The sequence below is a fragment of the Anabrus simplex genome, chromosome 6, assembly GCF_040414725.1.
Source record: "Anabrus simplex isolate iqAnaSimp1 chromosome 6, ASM4041472v1, whole genome shotgun sequence".
Lineage (NCBI taxonomy): Eukaryota > Metazoa > Arthropoda > Insecta > Orthoptera > Tettigoniidae > Anabrus > Anabrus simplex.
In genome coordinates this window covers 244,365,943-244,386,978 of record NC_090270.1, presented here as the reverse complement: position 1 = coordinate 244,386,978, position 21,036 = coordinate 244,365,943, and the positions used below count along the sequence as shown (strand labels likewise).

The following is a 21,036-nucleotide window of genomic DNA, read 5'->3' as shown; positions in this document are numbered from 1 at the left end:
ATCGAAACGTACATCTGCAACTTAACTCAATGATACGCAGCGCTGTAATGTCATTGCTTTCTGAATAAACACGAAGATGGTTGGCACTCGAACTACTCCTGACTTACGAACCTCTTTGTCAACAGAAAGAAAAGATCAGTAGGCCCACTGCATCAAAATAAGTAACAGGAGAGAATAATTTGAAGACTTGCTGAGGTTAATTATCAAAACCTATTAAAAATTATTCAGTAGTTAATACCTGCCTAATTATTTTAATAACTAAGTACCTACCTTAAGCACATATGTTGAAAATTGTCCTTGAAAAAATCAAGCATGCCGAAAAGAAAATCTAACCTGTTTAGGAATACCTCAAAGGCTATGTCTGAAAAGAGGAGACATGTAGACAGAAGTCATGAGGAGACACACATTCCTTTGTCTCAAATGTCAACAGCATCCTCATTAAGAATATCTAACGAATCAACTTCACAACATTGAGAGACTTAGATGTTGATTCCCATAGGGAATCTGAAATAATGTCCTATAACGGACCATTTATATTGGTATTATTGAGAGACTTGCCGATAAGAGTGAACATATGAGAGCATACCGAATTTGAGAATCTATCTTTGAGTGGTCACAGAGACTCATAAGTCAGAACTTGCATACAAGTTAACAGCATGCCAGGAAAGCAGCAAGATTATGCAAAGAACTCACATGCATGAAGTAAGATCAATGGCACAAGAGCAAAATGTTCACGCTGTACATGCATTTGGTCTGCCTTTGAATATAATCCACATAATAACTACATTGAACACAAAGATATCGAAACTGGGAACATGGGCAAAGTGTGTAAGAAATGCAAAGCCAAGAAATGGAAGGACGAATCTGAAGGACTTTGTTGCACTGTGGGAAAGGTACATTTAATACAGTAGATATTCCTGATACACCACCACAAGTCAAAGATCTTTTATTGGGATATCATCCACATTTGACACATTTCTTAAATAACATACAGTGTTACAATACTATTTTTCAAATGACTTCCTTTGCGCCGAATGAGGTTAGGGAAGGCAATTTCAAGTTCATGGACAAATTTACCATTTAATTGGCAGTGTACTTCCTCCCGAAGGCAACAAAGTGCAATACTTATAAATATATTTCCTGTCTGAACAAAATCAATTTAACATGCGAACACATATGGTACCTAATTTAAATGTAGATCTAATAGCAGACCTTCAGCAAACTTTACACGAACATAACAGTTACATTCAATCCTTTAGGTACAACTTGAACAATAATAATGATTCAAAAGAATTACAGCTAATAATCTACGTAGATTGTCATCCACCTAATACACATACAGGGAGGTATAATGCTCCTACCACTAATGAAATTGCTGTTCTTTTGGTGAATGAAAACAAAGGATCAAGAGACATAATTTTGCAGGCTTGGGATGGACAATTACAAAGGGTTTCAGATCCTACAACTGTTTACAATACCCCCTTCTTTTCCCAAGAGGTGAAGATGGTTATTGTCTGAGCATACCGCAGGTAAATTCAGAAAGTAATGAGACTGTCACATTCATGCAGTTTTATGCTTATATGCTTACTGTGCCAACCTTTGGCAAGCATAGCAAGAGAGAAGGAAGTGGTGGGCCTATGGTGCTGGACAGATAAGCCCTCGAAATCAAAGTGCCAAAACTTTATTATATAACAGATTTAAATTTGCCTTGATTTGATAACAACATTTGCTATGCACCTTAAACATAAACTCTGTCAAACTCTTTATCCAATATATACTAAGAACACTCTTGTATAACGTATAATTTACAACCGTGACACAAGGTCACCTAGGGAACCAGCCCAGGTAATTTGAAAATACAGATAATACAAGCTTAAGAGGAGGGTATCCCACTTCATATTATCACCAAATACCAACAGGTAATTCTAGAAAATAATGTGGCTAACAATCTAAAACTATTACACTTTAGGAAAGCACAAATTTACCATAACATCTAAACAGCTCTTAGAACTGCAGAGAAACTCTACGAGTTTCTAAGATGTGACTTATACATTACTTGGCATTACACAAAGGTACGTAAAACCTTACCACTTCATTATAAGGAACCTCAAATAACATTACCCATGGCTTTACAACTCATAATGAAAGACTTTACAATTTAAAGATCCCCATGCAAGGGGTACGGCATGCCTCATCAACAAACTGCCATGGCAGAAATGGAAAATAGTACAAGAAATAATGAGCATTAGCTCTATGTAAATGCACCAACAAGACTATTACAAGAAACAAATAAGTTTTGTGCAAACCTAACACCTTGATTTCATATCAATACAATACTAGAAGGGGTCCAACCACCTCATACCTTTTCTTACTTGGTAAGACATCGGGGAACTATAGAAATATCAGCTCCTACCTCCATGTCAGTGAAACCTAGATCGACCTCTGCGTGGCACCAGGTCGTATGTGTGTCGCCTTCAATCACAAGAAGCAGAATCATCTCACTCAGTTCGGTCAACCGTGACCTTGCCCAAGGGGCGAGGTGACGTGTCGAGCGAGTCAACAATGATTGGATCCCCAGAAAGGGACAGGGGATGTAGCCCAAAGACATGGAGGCATGAGAAGAGGGGAAACGCTTCCAGAGTGGAAAAAATCCACTACCTCTGGGGCCATACTTAATAATTAAGGAATGACACTTTATTAAGGGAGGGAAGGCAGGCTAAGAAATCAATACATAAAATATACATATACAAGAAAACAGTTACAAATATAAGGTTACACTTAAGATTAGAGCCTGGCCAGGCTGAATAAAGTACCAAGGGCCGGGGGAGACTTCCCACAGCACACTTACGATTAGAGCAGACAGATTGAATACAATTACATAATTTCCGATATCTATTTAACCAATATTGTGTCAGATGATTAATGAAAGACTTGATTTTATCTGCAGAAATCAAACTAAACTTAGGGCTAAAAACTACATCCATCTAAGAGATGCTGTAAATCAAGATCAGAATGTCAATATGCAAAATATTGGTCAACACATACAATAATATTACCCTCAACATTCGCAGGTTCTCCCAGATACATGCACGAAAAGATGCAAGATGCAATGATATACATCTGAAACTTTGTTAGACGTGATTTGTTTTTAACGTTCATAGGTAATCCCAAATGGCCTGAAGTTAAAAGGGAATTATTCCCCGGGCAAAGATCCTATGACAGGCATGATGTTGTGGCATGTGTGTTTCATTTAAAGGTAAAAAAATGATGAAGCTTTTAACGAAAAATGCCACTTTTGGTATCACAAAAGCTTACATATTTTGCATTCAATGGCGGAAGAAGGGATTACCTCACGTGCATATTCTGTTATGGCTTGAAACCAAAATAAAACCTGACGAGGTTGATAACATATCATCAGCCGAGCTACCAGATCACCAACAGGATCCCTTATTATTTGATATTGTGGGTAAAAACATGATACATGGCCCATGTGGGGAACACAACATGAATTCTCCCTGCATGGGCAATGGAATTTGCGGTAAGAAATACCCACAAAAACTTATAGCTGAGACGGAAATAGGGGTGGATGGCTATCCAGTTTATCATCGAAGAAGCCCTAAAGATTACGGCAATACTGTGACATTGACAGTTAGAGGAGAGGAAGTCACTGTTAATAATAAATGGATAGTTCCATATTCGCCTGTATTATGCAGAAGCTTTAATGCACACATCAATGTTGAGTATTGCTAATCAGTTAAAGCCATTCAGTGTACATGCAAATATATTAAGAAAGGTTCCGGCCAGGTCATTGTCTCTGTTGAAAACAAACAAAATGAGATCGAAACATATTTAAATGGCTGTTATATTAGCACATCGGAAGATGTTTGGAGAATTCTCCAGTTTCACATTCATGAGAGACATACAGCATCTAGAGAACAGCCAAAGAGTGTATTTCACAGAAAACAATCTCCAACAAAGAATTGAAGTCCTCCCGCAACAACATTTACAACTTTCTTTGATTTATGTAGCACACGCGACTCCACAAATACTTTATTATACCATGAAGCTCCCCAGTACTACACATGGGCAAATAATAAGTTTCCACAAAGAAAATGAGTACAAGAGCATCTCGGGATTCAGAAAGACTCCATTCCACAGTATTAATCCTATGCAATCTGAATGCTTTCATTTACGGATTCTTTTACAACATGTTTCCAAATTCTTTTGACAGTTAATGGACAGGTTATGACTACCTATCAAATGGCCTGTAAAGATCTTGGCCTTATTGAGGACAACGAACATTGAAAGCATACCATAGCTGATGCTGTACTTTTGGATTCAGCTCCTAAACTGAGAGAATTGTTTGTGACAATTTTGTTATTTTGTCAACCTTCAGATCCCATTGGATTATGGCAAACATTTTAAAAAGATCTTTGAGTAAACATATTGCGCAGAGCACGTCAGCATAATAACTATGACAGTATGCGATTATCAAATGATATCATAAATCAATGTCTAATTCAAATATAGACAAAATTCATGTATTAAGTGAAAAGTCATTAGGAGACATTGGTCTGCCGTTACTGCAGAGAATCAATGAAATCGATTCTGTAAGGACAACATTGATATATGATTGCAACCTACTGTATGAGTACGTTTGTAATCATGTTCCAAATTTAGTACCTGATCAGCGATTCACCTATGACACCCTAGTGAATAGCATTGAAAATAATGAAGGCAAATTACTGTTTATCGATGCACCCAGTGGAACAGGATAAAAAGTGGAATTTTTTAGTAATTTTCACCAAATTTCATTGATACATTGCCTGAAGAACATCGAGATATCCTCCAAATATTCCACTTTTATGATCGATCATTTTGGCCACTTTGTTCTTTTATGAACTACATGCATCAGATTCATAATATGGATCATCAGGACAGTGATATACATTTTACTCTCATAGGACTCAGTGTGTTCCAGATGAAATAATTTCTTCATGGCCCAATTTAAACTACAGTATTGGTTTTGAACATCTTAACAATCATTATCAGGTTGTTTTGCCTGTAATTTGTGCATAATCTTTTGATTATTTGAAAACATTTTAAATTTGTATGATTCAACCTGTACACAATTGAAACATTTCTATCAAGTTTTTAAATTAGTCTATTCTCATTATTTCAGAAGACTAGTATCAAGTTGAAAATTTAAGATTTTATTGTGGACTAAAGTGTTTTGCAATGTATTTATACTTTTAGCTCAACGTTTACAAAAACCCCCATTTTATTTAATGACTGTGTCCTTATTTTAGTTTAAATGAATAGCTGAAGATGACCATATCATACAGTAAAAAACAGACCTATTCATATAAAATGAATGTGTTGATTACGTGGAGTAAAACATTAAGTTACAAACTAAAATTGTTAAAAGTGAATTAATTCCATTAGTATGGGCAAAAAATGAAAATTATTGCTTACATGGCCAATGTGATCATGGCTTTGATGATATTGTTTCTATTTTCTGGAACGGAAAGTAACTAATCATTTTTCTTTTCAGTGTAAGAGCTCAAAAAGGTCTTCAGAAATCAAAGCCAGTTTACCAGGAACACAATGTACAAGAAAAGCCAGAGGGTCTGAATGAGCAACAAATTAATGATATTACTCTGCAATACAAAGGATCAATGCGAGTGAAACACATTCCAAGGAAACAGATGAAGTGCTCTGTCTGTTTTAGGGAATTTAGACACTTCAGTGATCTCAAGAGGCATTTCCTTATTCATTCTGAAAAGAAATTTTCTTGTGAAGTATGTTCTAAGAAATTTGCTCAACGTAGTAACTTGAAGGTACATATGTTAATACATACTGGAGATAGATCATTTGAATGTATGCTCTGTAACAGGAAATTTGCGAGGCGTTCAAATTTAAATGAACATTTAGTTACTCACACTGGTGAGCGTAAATTTTCATGTCCTAGTTGCCCACGTCGATTTGCGTTAAGAAATAATTTATTGAGCCACCAGGTAGTTCACACTAAAGAAAAGAAATACACTTGTGATGTATGTAGACGTCAGTTCTGTCGTCTGTCACACCTGAAGGCTCACCTCAGTGCTAAATGTGGACAAAAGTTCCGCTGTCCTAAATGTCTGAAAGGGTTTTCTGAAGTTGATAAATTAAATTTGCATATTGCTGTACACACTAGACCAATGAAGTTTTGTTGTTCGATGTGTGATGCAAGATTTACATTTAAGTCGAGTCTTAAGAGACATATCGAAAACCACTGCGTCAGAAGAACAGTTATAACTCCATCTGAAGGATGAACATTCACTTTAATGAGTGGGGCCAACAAGCTCCTAGAAATGTGACCACATCTGGCCGGCAGATCGGCTATCACCCTTCACTGCGATTTTCAGTGAAAGAGTGTGAGGAAGACTAATGTATGATTTCATCACAGCAGACAGGAGTAAGCAAAAAGAGTCTTTCTGTGAATTCAGACTGGTGAAGTGAACTCCACATATAAAATTTTCCAAATACAATACTCATTTCACTTGCACCATTGACCAAAAGCAAAAAAATTGACTGAGACCAAGGAGAACAAACATGGAGACTCACACCTGATAATTATATTATGTTCTTTACCTCAGTTAATTTTAGGTACAAAATGCAATTTAAAGGATTGGTTCATATCCTAAATTTAATTGTTCTGATCCCGTGAGTTATTGGATGGTATGTTTCATATACTCTGTATAAGTAAATACACACAGTTAACACATTCTGCTCTCTAAGTGGAGCATAGATCTTAGTATGCTTTGACAGGACATTAAAAGTTGGGAACAAACTATGCACACCATTAGTATGTTTAGATGGAGTTGTATGTTGCTAGATCAGGGGTGAATTTAGCTACTTGGAGCCCCTAGGCAGAGATAAATAGGAAAATGTTTCTGCCCCTTATTTTGACATGAATGTACCACCAAGTAACTTACAGCTCTACATAGCTGAATATAACAATAATACATGCATATTGAACTCACTAAACTCAAGTCATTGATAAGATATCTATTAGCTTCAACCTTTTCAATTCTAATTAGGTACATGTTTATGTTACAAATACCTTTTATTCAACTTGGGGACCAGTTTTGACATATATAATGTCATCATTAGCCATAAAATGAATCACAGATATATAAGCAAAGACATAATCTGTATTTGTGATTCATTTTATGGCTGATGTTAACAATATATATGTCAAAACCGGTCCCCAAGTTGAATAAAAATTATTTGTAACATAAACACGTACCTAATTAGTATTGAAAAGGTTGGACCTAATAGATATCTTATCGTTGATCTCAGTTCAATACGGAAACATTAATGAAGTTCATATCTTTAAATAAACTCAAGTCAAGCGACGAGTGGTTTACGCCATGCTATCTTTGTTGAAAACTCATCGATCACATCTTCATACTGTAGTCTAATTGTTGTGTTATGCCAGAATTCATGAAGAGAATAGCAAGACTGTTGACTAAATCTTGCGATATGGATGATCGTAAATAATTCTTGATGATGATGATTATTGTTTGAAGGGGCCTAACATCTTGGTAATTGGCCCCGGTAATTCTTGAGTCTTTTGAGGAGTGAGAAAGTGTTCTGACAAACAATTGGTTGCAGTTGTTAACAAAAATATTCATAATTTAAATTCTAAATTATAAAACAGTTCTTAAAAATGCTTTTCAAGCAAATATGCTTTAAAATGAACCACCTCATTATTCAAAAGTTCTTCCAAGATGTCTTAGTAATGCTCTTCCAGTTTTATGGCACATTTTAATTAATTCTTTAAGGTTATTACTTGAGAAGGCATGACTTTGTGAGAAAAAAGTGCAATTGATCGCATTGTGACAATGTGAAGTTATTACTAAAATGAAACTTGTCCTCTTTCTCTTGCCAGACTGTTCGTTCAATTTGAGCTGATTGTTGCTAGTGTTATTCATATCCATATCATTATGATTTTAAGTTCAAGTTTTCCTTTCAAGAGTTATAAATAAAATTGTTAAAATAAAAAATAAACAATAATAGCTTAAAAACCACCCCTTAAAAAACACTGCCGTACGAAGCTACCTAGTCTGCCTAGGCCTAAATACACCCCTGAGCTCAGTCATATTCCGGTATGGGCTTTATGGGCCAGGGACCAGGGCGGCAAAAATGAAAACATCTAATAGTTTGAAAACAAGTTTTAGAATGTGCACACTTTAGTAGTAATTAAAAGCGAAAGCTCCTGGTATGAATAACAGAATTTTCATTCCGCCTATGTGAAAACTGTCGGTAATAATATTATAAATACCACCACAATGTTGAAACGCAGCCCCCTTGGTTCTGTGTATGGGTATCAAGATGACTTTGGGTTGAAACTTAGTCAAGCAGGCGGTGAATCAACACCACCTAGAGACAACCCATAATTCCAAGAGCTCCAGAGAAGTCTGTGAAAACCATTTGTATTCATTTTTTGAGAGTTTTATTGAGCATTTTTTGTGTTATGTACACAACATGGATGGTCGAAAACAATTACGGTAAGTGGTGCAAATATAGCAGATTAGCAGAAGAAAATAAGAGGAAGCAAAGTGAATTGTTCTCTTAAACACCAAAATTAGATTTGTTTTCCAAAGGATCCAAACTATAACTCAAACAACTTCTCATGCAACGGTGAAAGTAAAAATTATGGTAATGGCACAGAAAACTTTGATGAGTGTACACTCATTTTTAGTTGCGTTTTCATTGGTCTGTTGTTGCAACTGTAAGTGAATATTGGGAAGATGATCTAGTACCAAGAGAAGATAATTTTAAACCAAACGATTACCCTTATTTTTGGCTTATGAATAATGTCACTAGAAACTACTATGCTAAAAGTGGAGTGAAGCAGAATCAGGACATTTTCTGTAATTCTGTGTCGATGTATCCAGACAATTAGTGATTTCTGATAAAAGTGCTCTTTGAAAGAAAGCTATTAAATGGAGACATTATGAAATGTGAATAACTGGTTTATACCTGCAGCCAATGATCTATTCTTGTGCTCCTTGTAAACGTTTTGGAGGGACATCCCAATTTGCAACAACTTGCTTCAATGATTGGAAGCATGAAAATCAGCGGTTAATGGAACGTGAGAATTTCCACTCTCATGGTAAAGTAAACTCGTGTCCTCATCCCGAGGTGGTGCAGCTCTTTTCAGGCACACCCCCAATGGAGGTGAGCTGCCATGTACCATTTTAACCACATACCAGCCCTCCTGCCATTCTTAAATTCCAGGCAGTACCAGGAATCAAACCCGGGCTCCCGAGGATGGCAGCTAATAACACTAACCATTATGCTACGGAGGCAGACACTCTCATGGTGATTACGTGGTAATGTTTAAAAGCCAGGGTAGTGAATTGTGCAGACTTGACAGTCATCTGCTCTCTCAGTTAGAATTATTATTATTATTATCATCATCATCATCATCATCATTATTATTATTAAATGGTATTATGCTTGATATTTTTTCCTTGAAAGTGTTCTATTGCATTACTTTATTCATTATATAAAAAAATAGTAATTGCAATTTCGTCTTATCAAGTTGAACTCATTGCGGACCGTGGATGGCGTAAGACATTTAAGCTTGCTTTTATGCTGCGGACCGTGGACGGCATAAGATGTTTAATGTTCCATGCAAAGCAATGCTTTTTATATTCATCATCTATGCAGTCTTACACCTTAGTCATCGTTACTGGTTGTAGCAGGAAGTTGGTTGACCTTTTTGAGATAACCCTCGCATTGAGTGTGCTCATGTTTATCTTAGCTGTTTAAGTGGGAATATCTCAGCTCTTCCTTGCACGTCAAGACGGTACTTGAGATTCCAATGCAGTGCGTGTCGTTCGTACCGAGTGTAGTATAATGGCTTATAAAACAAAGTTTCTTACGGAAGATTAATTATTAGGTATTGTTCACAATAATTATTCTGGTGATGTACTTATTCCTGAAATAGACTCAGATAGTGAAAGTGAGAGTGACGAGGAAATTCCGATTCCCGAATCCGATAGGCCTATAGAGGAAGGTGAAGTGCCTGATACATATCATCCTAGTTATTATCCACCTGTTCCACGATTTACAGAGAATTCAGGTATAAACGTTCAAATAGAAAATAAGCAGGATATTTTGAGTTACGTGAGTATTTTCATGAATGACGAATTTTATCAGTATGTGTGTGAGCAGACCAATCTATATGCGAGTCAAGTGATAAGTATGGCGCCCCGGCCTTTCACACAGAATTCGATCATGCAATCGTGGAAACCAATTAGTCCAAAATCCTGATATAAAAATGTACTGGACCGAAGACCCTGTTTTTCATACTCGATATTTTCTAAAACAATGTTCCGAATATGCTTCATTCATATTCTTTCATTTCTTCACTTCGGTGACAGTAATTATTATGCCGAAAATACCGATAGGCTGTATAAAATTAGACGTATTTTGAAACCTGTGACACCAGGTATCACACCCTGAATATTTACTAGAGGTAAGCACAAAGTATCATTTTTCTAACATTTATAGTTTAGGAGTAATTGTATATTTTATTAAGTGATGCACGTCAAGAGGGCCGGGCATGAAAATGGCTGGTCCAGGCATTCAAATGTCCCGCTCAGAAGCAGGTACTGAACGTGTTAAGGAAGGGGGTGGTGGGTGAAAAATTATTTGGGCCCAGAGGCATTGAAGTAGTTAAATTTGGCCCTGCTTGTGCTAGATACCAATACTACTGCTCATTAATTTTACTACACACTAACAAAGAAACACACTAAATAGAACTACACATTGACTGAGTGAGATTACTAGACTAATGAATGCAGGCAGTAAGTATGTGAATTATACCTCATTGTCCATGACTTTGCCAAAAATGTACCCCTGCTTCCCTTTCTCACAGCACATGCTAGAAGTGTGATTACTATCTAATGGCACAAACCTTCACGAACCCCCGAGCTTGGTGGGGACAGTAAGGGAAGCAAGGTGGTGGAGGGGAAAGTACTGGTGAGCTATTTGGAGCAAAACGAAGCCTTGTCATCCTAACTTAGTCACCAGGAGCTGATGTGAACATTTCAAAGTGAACGTTCCTCTCCTCTCACTCACTCTGCAACACATGGACTCGCCTGCATACAAAACTCATTTAGTGCTAAATTAAGGTTTTGTGCCATTAGCTAGTAATTGTGCTTCTACATGTTGCTGCATGAGTCTCCACTACTTGCTGTGGTACTGTACAAATAGGTTAGCAGCTTCGAATGACTTGTGCGTATATCTGCTATGTAATTTTTTTTAATATTTAAAGAAATTAGAGGAAATAATTAGGTGATAAATTCTTTTTAATAATTACTAGTTTTGGGTGGAAAAAATGAAATAAAAATTCAAATTTTTCTCCACAAAGTCAGGGGTTGGGAGGGCAACTGCTGCCCCCTCCTTCAACCCCCCTAATCAACCCTCTTTTTCTTTTTAATACTGAGGACAGTTATGTGTAGATTAAATTAACTTCACACATTGTATAATTGCAAATGTTTCTAATCATGAAAATATTTTATATCACATGGCATTGTAGTAGAAAAAACTTTCACGACAAATTAACTTTGTGACTGTAAATTCTATGATGCCTTTGCATTCATAAAAATACTTCCAGCCTAGTAAATATTTCCTGTGTTATTTATTCATATTCTTTGTCATTATATATAATATTGTCCAGCCCATTTAATCTGTAATTTATATATTCTTTGCAACAAGAATATGTACAACACCCATCGGTTGAATTTTTTTGTTTTGATGAAAACATGATCATTATTTTTAAAGGTACCAGTAGGAAATTATTTATTTACATAATGAAGCTATTTTGTTTTTATACAAGTTATGCAAAGACACAGGATAACATGATGAATTAAAATATTATAAAACTAAAATATTTGTTATTATTTCATACATACATCTTAAATACAGACTGCCTTTCAGCATTCAGACTGCAAGCCTCTGTGAATTTACTATAAACGCCTACAAACCTATATTTGTAACTAGCTCTGTGGCCTCTAATTCCATATCTCTTACCGTTAAATCATTAGAAACATAACCTAACCATTATTGTCTTGATCTTCCTCTACTTCTCTTATCATCCATGACAGAGTCCATTATTCCCCTAGGTAAACTATCCTCCATTTGCCTCACACAACCCCAACACCAAAGCTGGTTTATGCATACGGCTTCATCCATCGAGTTCATTCCTAACTTAACCTTTATCACCTTATTCCGAGTATCCTCTTGCCATTGTTCTCACATGTTTGTACCAGTGATCACTCTCGCTACTTTCATGTCTGTTTCTTCTAATAAACTGGGCAAGTTGGCTGTGCGGTTAGGGGCATGCAGCTGTGAGCTTGCATCCGGGAGATAGTGGGTTTGAACCACACTGTCGGCAGCCCTGAAGATGGTTTCCGTGGTTTTCCATTTTTACACTAGGCAAATGCTGGGGCTGTACCTTAATTAAGACCATGGCCTCTTCCTTCCCACTCCTACGCTTTTCCTATCCCATCATTCCTATAAGACATATCTGTGTCAGTCCAACGTAAAAATAGTTTTAAAAAACTTATAATTTATGAATTAGACATCCTGAGTCCACCCACCTGTTACTCCCATACAGATAAATTGGTCTGGAAACAGACCGGTAAAAACAGTTTTGCCTAGGAGCTGACTTCTTTCTTACAGAATGCTGTTGATCGCAAGTATGAGCTCACTGCATTAGCTTTGCTGTGCCTTGATTCAGTCTCACTTTCTTTACTACTATTCTGGAAGAGTACACATCCTAAATACTTGAAATGATCTACCCATTCCAGTTTTGTGTTCCTAACAATGGGAACAACAATAAACAAGGTGAGTGTGTATGCGAGGAGTTACAGAAGACAGAAGTATTCAGTCAGCAGTATGTAAAGATCGTTGGTTACTAAGATAATGCCCAGATTGAAGAGATGACTAATACTAATTTACCTATGATAACAAAGATATTTACAATAATGTACAAAAGTTGAAAACTAGAAAAGCAACTGAATTTGATAAGATTTCTGGTGATATACCAAAGTTAATGGGTTGGTATATTGTACCATATCTGAAGTACTATTTGTTTACTGTCTGCATGAAAGAACTATACCAAATGAATGGAGAGTTTCTATAGTAGCTCCTGTGTATAAAGGAAAGGGTAATAAACATAAAGCCGGAAATGACAGGCCAGTCAGTTTGACATGTGTTTACATGTAAGAGTTGGGAAAGCATTATTTCTAATTATATTAGACATGTTTGCAAAATTTATAATTGGTTTGATAGAAGGCAGTTTGTGTTATTATTATTATTATTATTATTAGCGTATGGTAATGTACACAAAACAATACAAAGATTAAATATAAATGAACAGTAAGCACAAACCATTATATACATAATTATAAGATATACACATAACATTGAAAACAATCATGCAAGCAAAAGGGTTCAAAGATTTAGATCCAAATTCTCTAGCCATTGTATGGCCTCGGCAGAAGCCACCACAAAGTCCTGGCTAGATCCAGTGAATGCCCTTCCAATGCATTCGGTGATGATATGGTCGATAGTCTGTTTAACTGCACCACAGTCACAGGCTGGGGAAGATCTCATACCCCATTTAAACATCATTGAACCACATCTCCCATGGTTAGTACGGACTCTGTTGAGGGCTACCCATGTCTTGCGGGGTAAATCAAAGCCAGCTGGAAGATTCTTATAATTGAACAATGCCCGCCATTGAGTCGGAGCTACACTGTTCCATTCTTGTTATTCCAGTGAAGCTCAGCTTGTAGGATTCCAGCAAGATATCCTAGATGTGGAGGTCTAATGGACTGTGTTACGATTTATCTATCTAAGGCATTTGACAGAGTAGATCATGGGAGACTACTGGCAAAAATGAGTGCAATTGGACTAGAGAAAAGAGTGGTTGAATGGGTGGCTATATTTCTAGAAAATAGAATTCAGAGAAATAGAGTAGGTGGAGCATTACCTGATCCTTTAACCATTAAGAGGTGAATTCCTCAAGGCATTATTATTGGATCTTTATGTTTTTTATATATATGTATAAGTGATATGAGTAAATAACTGGAATCGGAGGTAACAATTTTTGCAGATGATATTATACTGTATAGAGTAATAAATAAGTTAAAAGATAGTGAGCAACTGCAAAAAGACCTCTACAATGTTGTGAGATAAATGGGGTTAAAAGTCATGTTGTGAATTTCACTAATAGGAAAAGTCCTTTCATTTTTAATTGTTGTGTTGATTGGGGGTGAATGTTTCTTATGGGGATCACTGTAAGTACCTAGGTGTTAATATATGGAAAGATCTTCATTGGGGTAATCACATGAATGGTATTGTAAATAAAGGGTACAGATTTCTGCAGACTATTATGAAGGTATTTAGGGGTTGTAGTAAGGATGTAAAGGAGAGGGTTTATAAGTCTCTGGTAAGATTCCAACTAAAGTATAGTTTCAGTGTATGGGACCCTCACCACGATTACTTGATTCGAGAACTGGAAAAAAGTTCAAAGAAAAGCAGCCCTTTTTGTTCTGGGTGATTTATGACAAAATAGCATTACAAAAATATTGCAAAGTTTGGGCCGGGAAGACTTGGGAGAAAGAAGACAAGCTGCTTGACTATGTGGTATGTTCCGAGCTATCTGCAGAGGGATGTGTGGAATGACATTAGTAGACGAATGTTTGAGTGGTGTTTTTAAAAATAGGAAAGACCACAATATGAAGATAAAGATGGAATTTAAGAGGACAAACTGAGACAAATATTCATTTATAGGAATAAATATAAATTTCCAAATTCTTTGCAATTATTTAAGAAAAGACTAGGTAAACAAAGGGAATCTGCCACCTGGGCTACCACCCTAAATGCAGGTCAGCTGTGATTGATGATTGATAGAACCTGTCATTTAGTTCTCTTATTTTCCTTCCTTACTGGCATCACTTTAATCCTAAAAATGAAATGAAAATAAAAATCCACATCCTGTTTCCAGTCATTCGACTGGGTTAGGAATGGAATGAATGAACCGCCCATCTAACAGCAAGGATATGAATTGTGCTAGCTGCTGAAGCTTGTGCATTCCTCTGGGGCAATGATTAACACTAGAACAGTGAAAGGCATCAAATGGCACTGACCATAATTTTTTTTTTAAATAATATGCTCACTCCTATATCATTTCTCTTGAAAAATCTTGAGGTTTCATAATTTTTTGTCCTGTTTATGATGATATATTGCACCCAGCAAAATATTGACATTTTCATAGATTTTAGATATGGAATACCCTGGACAGCAGAAAGGGTCATTTTGACCCCTTTACAATTCCTTATTACAATACAGGAGTTTACATTGACAGACAACAGTGTGTACCCAGCCTAGATTATTAGTATTGTTGATCTCTTACTGTCATGTGAGTGTTCCAGTTAGCGGGATTATTGTATTAATTTTGTCATTTAGAAAATGTTCTTCTTACAGACTTGTGTTATGATTGTCTTGCTGCTGAAGAGATGTCTCGTATGCTAGAAAATTCAGATGTTGAATCTGAAAGTTAATTATTTGATTCAGATGACAATTTTTTGCTAAAGACAAATGAGACCAGTGAGGATGAAGATCATAAGGAGACAGAGGATGAATTATCAGCAGGATAAGTTGAAAGTGCTAATCTGCCTCTGAACTCACCCTAAATGTCTCAATCTCAGTTAGGTGTTTCGTCAATAATGACAGTCGCTCGAGATGGAACCAAGTGGGGGTCTTGGAATCAAACTCTTCATCTGGAAGGGTAGGTCCTACCACAGATGCTTACCAATGAGTTGACGACTCTGTCATTAGTGCCTTTCATCTCCTCTTTGAGGAATTGATGCTTCATCTAATAATAAAATGATGCACAGAATCAATCACTCAGAAAGAACTCAAGAAAATGGTCTGGACCATGTCACTCGAGGAGTTGGAAGTTATGATTGCCATCATATATACCGGCGTATTCTGTGTTCAAAAGGTGTGTCTGTGGATGATCTATGGTCGTGTTTTCATGGACAGGAATTCATGCAGGACACAATTTCAAGAGCTTCTCAGATTCATCCATTTTGACGAGAAATCTTCCCAAGCTGAGCACCTGCGAGCTAATAGGTTCGCTCTTGCCTCTGAAATCTGGGACAAATTTGAGGAAAATTGCCTTCACTGTTACTGTACCACCTAAGTGAAAAAGTAACAGTTGATTAATAGTTACTTCTTAGCAAAACCAGTTGCAGATTTACCTGGTTTTTGACAAACAAGCCTGACAGGTATGGATTCATATTCTGGATTGCTGCAGGTGTGGCCACAAAATACATCTGCAATGCATTTCCATACCTTAGTAAGGTCGACTTGCTCTTGGCGCAGACCACAGTAAAGTGTAGCTTCCACTGAAGTCCCAGTCTCATCCATGGCTGTGATAATATGGAAGCTGCTGGTTATGGATAGTCCTAAGTAATGATGCTCGGAGCACAACCAGTCCGTCTGAGTGTTATGAAAAGTGTTGCTCATAGGGTCAGTCATGCTACAGTAACACTGTCTGGCCCAGTGAGGAAAGCAATGGCAAACTACCTCACTCCTCATTTTGCCTTGTACACCTCATTTTGATACTGCCATTGGTTTTTGTGGTTTTCTTATAACTGCATAGCCTTTGGTGGTGCTATTTGAGGATCCAACCAACCTCTGGACTGATGATCTAACAGACAGACACCTCCACCTCTCCTGATGCTAAATTTGTTTTCATCAATGGGACTCGAACCGGCTAATGACGGTGTCGGACCATACAGACTTGACGCCTTAACGATCATGGCCACCAGGCAGGCTGTTACTAGAATATACGACCTTTAGTAACGTTAGTGTAATCCAGCACTCCTAACACTGTCGCTCTGCTACTCCGAATACGTCTGTAACTCCAGCTGGAACACTCTGTTCTTGTCTCAGACGAAATGTTCAAAGTGACATCTTCCTCCCTGAATAGAGACCTCTGCTCGTCTTCACAATGAGTGCCGAAGACGGTCGAACATTCCTGGTGTTGTGCGTAGTCTGACAGGTTGCCAAAATGCGCGCAAGGAGAGTAGGTGATAATCAGCAGCAGTGGAATACATGACAGTAAAAGTAAAAGTTCAGAATCTTTAAGTCAGGAAAACATAGTGGCCAAGCAAAGGGTAAATAAAAAAATAAAAAAATAAATAGGCCTAAATTAATTAATTAATTAGCCGTGTGAATCCCCTAAGGGCTATGGCTTCCTGCAATGCAGGGACAGTGCTCAGTTTAACCCATCAGGTGAGCAGGTCCTGAAGAGCATTATTATATTGGTTAATCTCTAGTTTGTTTCATCATAACGTATTACCGCGTATTGTACAATTGAGTAGTCTCACCTCCGAGTGAATGCAATTTTGTTTTTCTGGACCAACAGTTCGCGAAAACGCACTGTTACATTATTGACACGTGTAAACTTTTTTCCCAAGGAGGTTTTAGGTTCCTTCTTGGTGAAAGCGTAAACTTGCACTCTTCGTTCTTCCATAGCTTCTTCTCCGATTGTTGTAGACGTTTCTTGTAATTTCATGAGCTTATCATCCTTTGAAATTCTCTTGACATACATTACATATGCATACCCTTTTTAACGTAGACATATGTTCCTCGACAACGGGTACGTGGAAAAAACAATTTTGAGCACTTTTAGTGTTTGGATAGAACGCGTATATCGACGAGAGTACTTAACTTAATGTTTAATGTCTCAAATGACAAAATAAAACAAAAGAGGAGACTACCTGTTGCAAAATAATTGAAAATCTAAAATATAGTTTTCGTGAAATAGAGCTTCAAAGTAAGGCAAAATGTGTGCTAAATATGCAACGTCACACGCATAAGATGGCGCAGTGTTGACTCGCGCACTCAGTTGGAGGTTAGCTGTCGTGAATAAATCGTGGTCAGTTGCATAGAATAACCAATTTAATAATGGAAAAGAAAGATTTGATTAGGATTTGGCAAAGTCTACGAAACTCTCAAAACACTGCGGCCATTACAATAGTGACAGACTACCGCAAATTGTTCTTTTCTTTCCTCTTTTGAGGAATCTATACCTGAAGTTTTGCCGTTGAGTTTTGGTACGCACTGTATATGACCACACGTTGTCTGCAGGAAATGAATAAATGACCGCTACTTGAGTGTAAATTACGTACGGTACAGTAGAAGTCTAATGGAGCCTAGTGAGAGCCCAAGGGACATGTGAACTTGCGGGGAATGTAACTTACGGGCCTCATTCTTGATTCAACAGTCCCACTGTCGCTGCTAGCATTGCTCTGACGGAGAGAGGCCTATATTTTTCCCTCGATATCATATATACTGTACGTGGGTTTCACCTGCTAGCTAGACAATTCACTGTTCTCTCGTACTTCAGTGTAATACAATACACATTAGCTAATTATTAACAATCCCCACTAATATAATAATAATAATAATAATAATAATAATAATAATAATAATAATAATAATAATAATAATAATAATAATGAAATTAAAAGAAAATAAATGTCGTATGGCTTTTAGTGCCGTGAGCGTCCGAGGACAAGTTCGGCTCGCCAGATGCAGGTCTTTCGACTTGACTCCCGTAGGCAACCTGCGTGTCGTGATGAGGATGAAATGATGATGAAGACGCACGAAATTAACCAATTATGGTTAAAATTCCTGATCCTGCCGGGAATCGAACCCGGGACCCTTGTGACCAAAGGCTAGCACGCTAACCATTTAGCCAAGGAGCCGGAATGATAATAATGTCCACCTCTGTGGTGTAGTGGGTAGTGTGATTAGCTGCCACCCCCACGGTGGCTCGCGTTCGATTCCCGGCTTTGCCACGAAACTTGAAAAGTGGTATGAGGGCTGGAACGGGGTCCTCGGGAGGCCAACTGAGTAGAAGGGGGTTCGATTTCCACCTTAGCCATTCTCGAAGTGGTTTTCCGTGGTTTTCCAATTCTCCTCCAGGCAAAAGCCGGGATGGTACCTGACTTCAGGCCACGGCCGCTTCCTTCCAAATTTCTTGCCAACCCTAGAGGGTAAACGGAATAAGAAAGAAAGAAAGAAAGAAAAAGAAAGAAAGAAGGAAAGAAAGAAAACACATAATAATAATAATAATAATAATAATAATAATAATAATAATAATAATAATAATAATAATAATAATAATAATAATAATCCCAACTCCTCCATGCCGGCCCCAAGCCCAGGTTCTCATCTTGCAAGTGATGAGGAAGGAAGAGGGGGAGGAGTATCAACCTCGTGAAAAAAACAGGGACCATCTGGCACCGGATGGTGGCACCCTGTTAAGGGCCCCTGCCTAGGGTTACAGGTGAAAACTGGTCAACGATCTCGAAGGCAGAGGAGGAATCTCGGTTCCCTACGGCAGACAGAGCGGAAGAACCTAGTGGAGTAGGGCCTATACCACGAAAAAATAATAATTTCGGACTAGCAATCCGATCTTAACTTGGAATTTTGGTTCCCATCCTGTACAATGTACAATTTCAATTGCAGAATGGAAAAGCCGCTTCAAGATAGCACTACCCCAGGTGGCAGTTCCAATGAGAAATCCACCATTGCGCTATGCAATGCAACGAGATCTATACTCAGCACGGCATTACTTCTAACTGATACCGGGCTGAGTGGCTCAGACGGTTGAGGCGCTGGCCTTCCGACCCCAACTTGGCAGGTTCGATCCTAGCTCAGTCCGGTGGTATTTGAAGGTGCTCAAATAAGTCAGCCTCGTGTCGGTAGATTTACTGGCACGTAAAAGAACTCCTGCGGGACTAAATTCCGGCACCTCGGCGTCTCCGAAGACCTTAAAATAGTAGTTAGTGGGACGTAAAGCAAATAACATTATTATTATAATTATTACTTGTAACTAAAGTTTCGCGAAACAAATGAGCATCGCCTTTCCTCTGTTGCCAGCGCGCTACGCCCGCGAGAACAGGCGATGCAATACGACCGCGGTAAACAGCCCTTGTAAAATGTGATACCGTACTCAGAAAACGAATGCATATAGATTAAAAACAAATTCACAAAAACAACACTTACTAACAACATCTGACACTAATATGAGAATATATTATTAAGAATAAAAGAGAATGAGGATATAAAACATCACTCGCCGCTAATGGCTGGTACAGGAAAGAGGTTATGGCCTACAAAGTGAACATTCCACTGATCTCAGAGTCACTGGAACCCTCCAACAATATAAAAACACACTAATTACTGAAGGAAAATGTTAAAGACCGCGAACCGTACCGAATACCATACACGCTGAGCGAGATAGGTTAACCACGTGGTGAATGTAAATATTAGAGTTGGCAACTAGGCTTCGAGATCGCGCTCTGCCGATATAAATGGATATGAATGACAGCTAGGGCTTGGTGGGATGTCTATGCTTCAGCGCATAACCACCAACTTCTGCAATGAGGATGAGTCGGAGCATCTTTGGAATCCTTCCGTACTTACATTTCAGAGGAAATTCTTTGCAGGAACCCTGACTGTAAATTCTTTGCTAAAAACGACAAAATAGAAAGAACTGGAAAAATTGTTTAATAAGCATGAAATCCAAATTCTAACAGTTCAAGAGACAAGACTTGTGGAAGAGAATGTGACTGAAATGGAAAGCTATAGAAGCTTTATTTGTAAACTGTCTGTCTGTCTGTTAGGTCATCAGCCCAGAGGCTGGTTGGATCCTCAAATAGCACCACCAAAAGTTATGCGGTTATAAGGAAACCGCAAAAACCAATAGCAGCACCAAAATGAAGCGTACTAGGCAAGACGAGGAGTGAGGTAGTTTGCCATTGCTTTCCTCACTGGGTCAGAAAGTGCTATTGCAGCACGACTGACCCTATGAGCAACACCTTTCATAACACTCAGATGCACTAATCGTGCTCTTAATGTCATTACTCAGCACCACCCATACCC

At 37.8% G+C, this 21,036-nt stretch overlaps 1 protein-coding gene across 1 annotated transcript in view; it reads left to right on the top strand.

The window, feature by feature from the left end:
- LOC136876386 (zinc finger protein 32-like) overlaps positions 1-15,728 on the top strand; it is a 43,080-nt gene extending 27,352 nt beyond the window's left edge. The window contains exons 5-7 of the mRNA XM_068228276.1: positions 5,555-6,017; positions 9,037-9,228; positions 15,666-15,728. Coding sequence (XP_068084377.1) covers positions 5,555-6,017; positions 9,037-9,228; positions 15,666-15,728 — 718 coding nt within the window. The remainder of the gene's footprint in view (positions 1-5,554; positions 6,018-9,036; positions 9,229-15,665) is intronic.
- Positions 15,729-21,036: the final 5,308 nt, after the last annotated feature.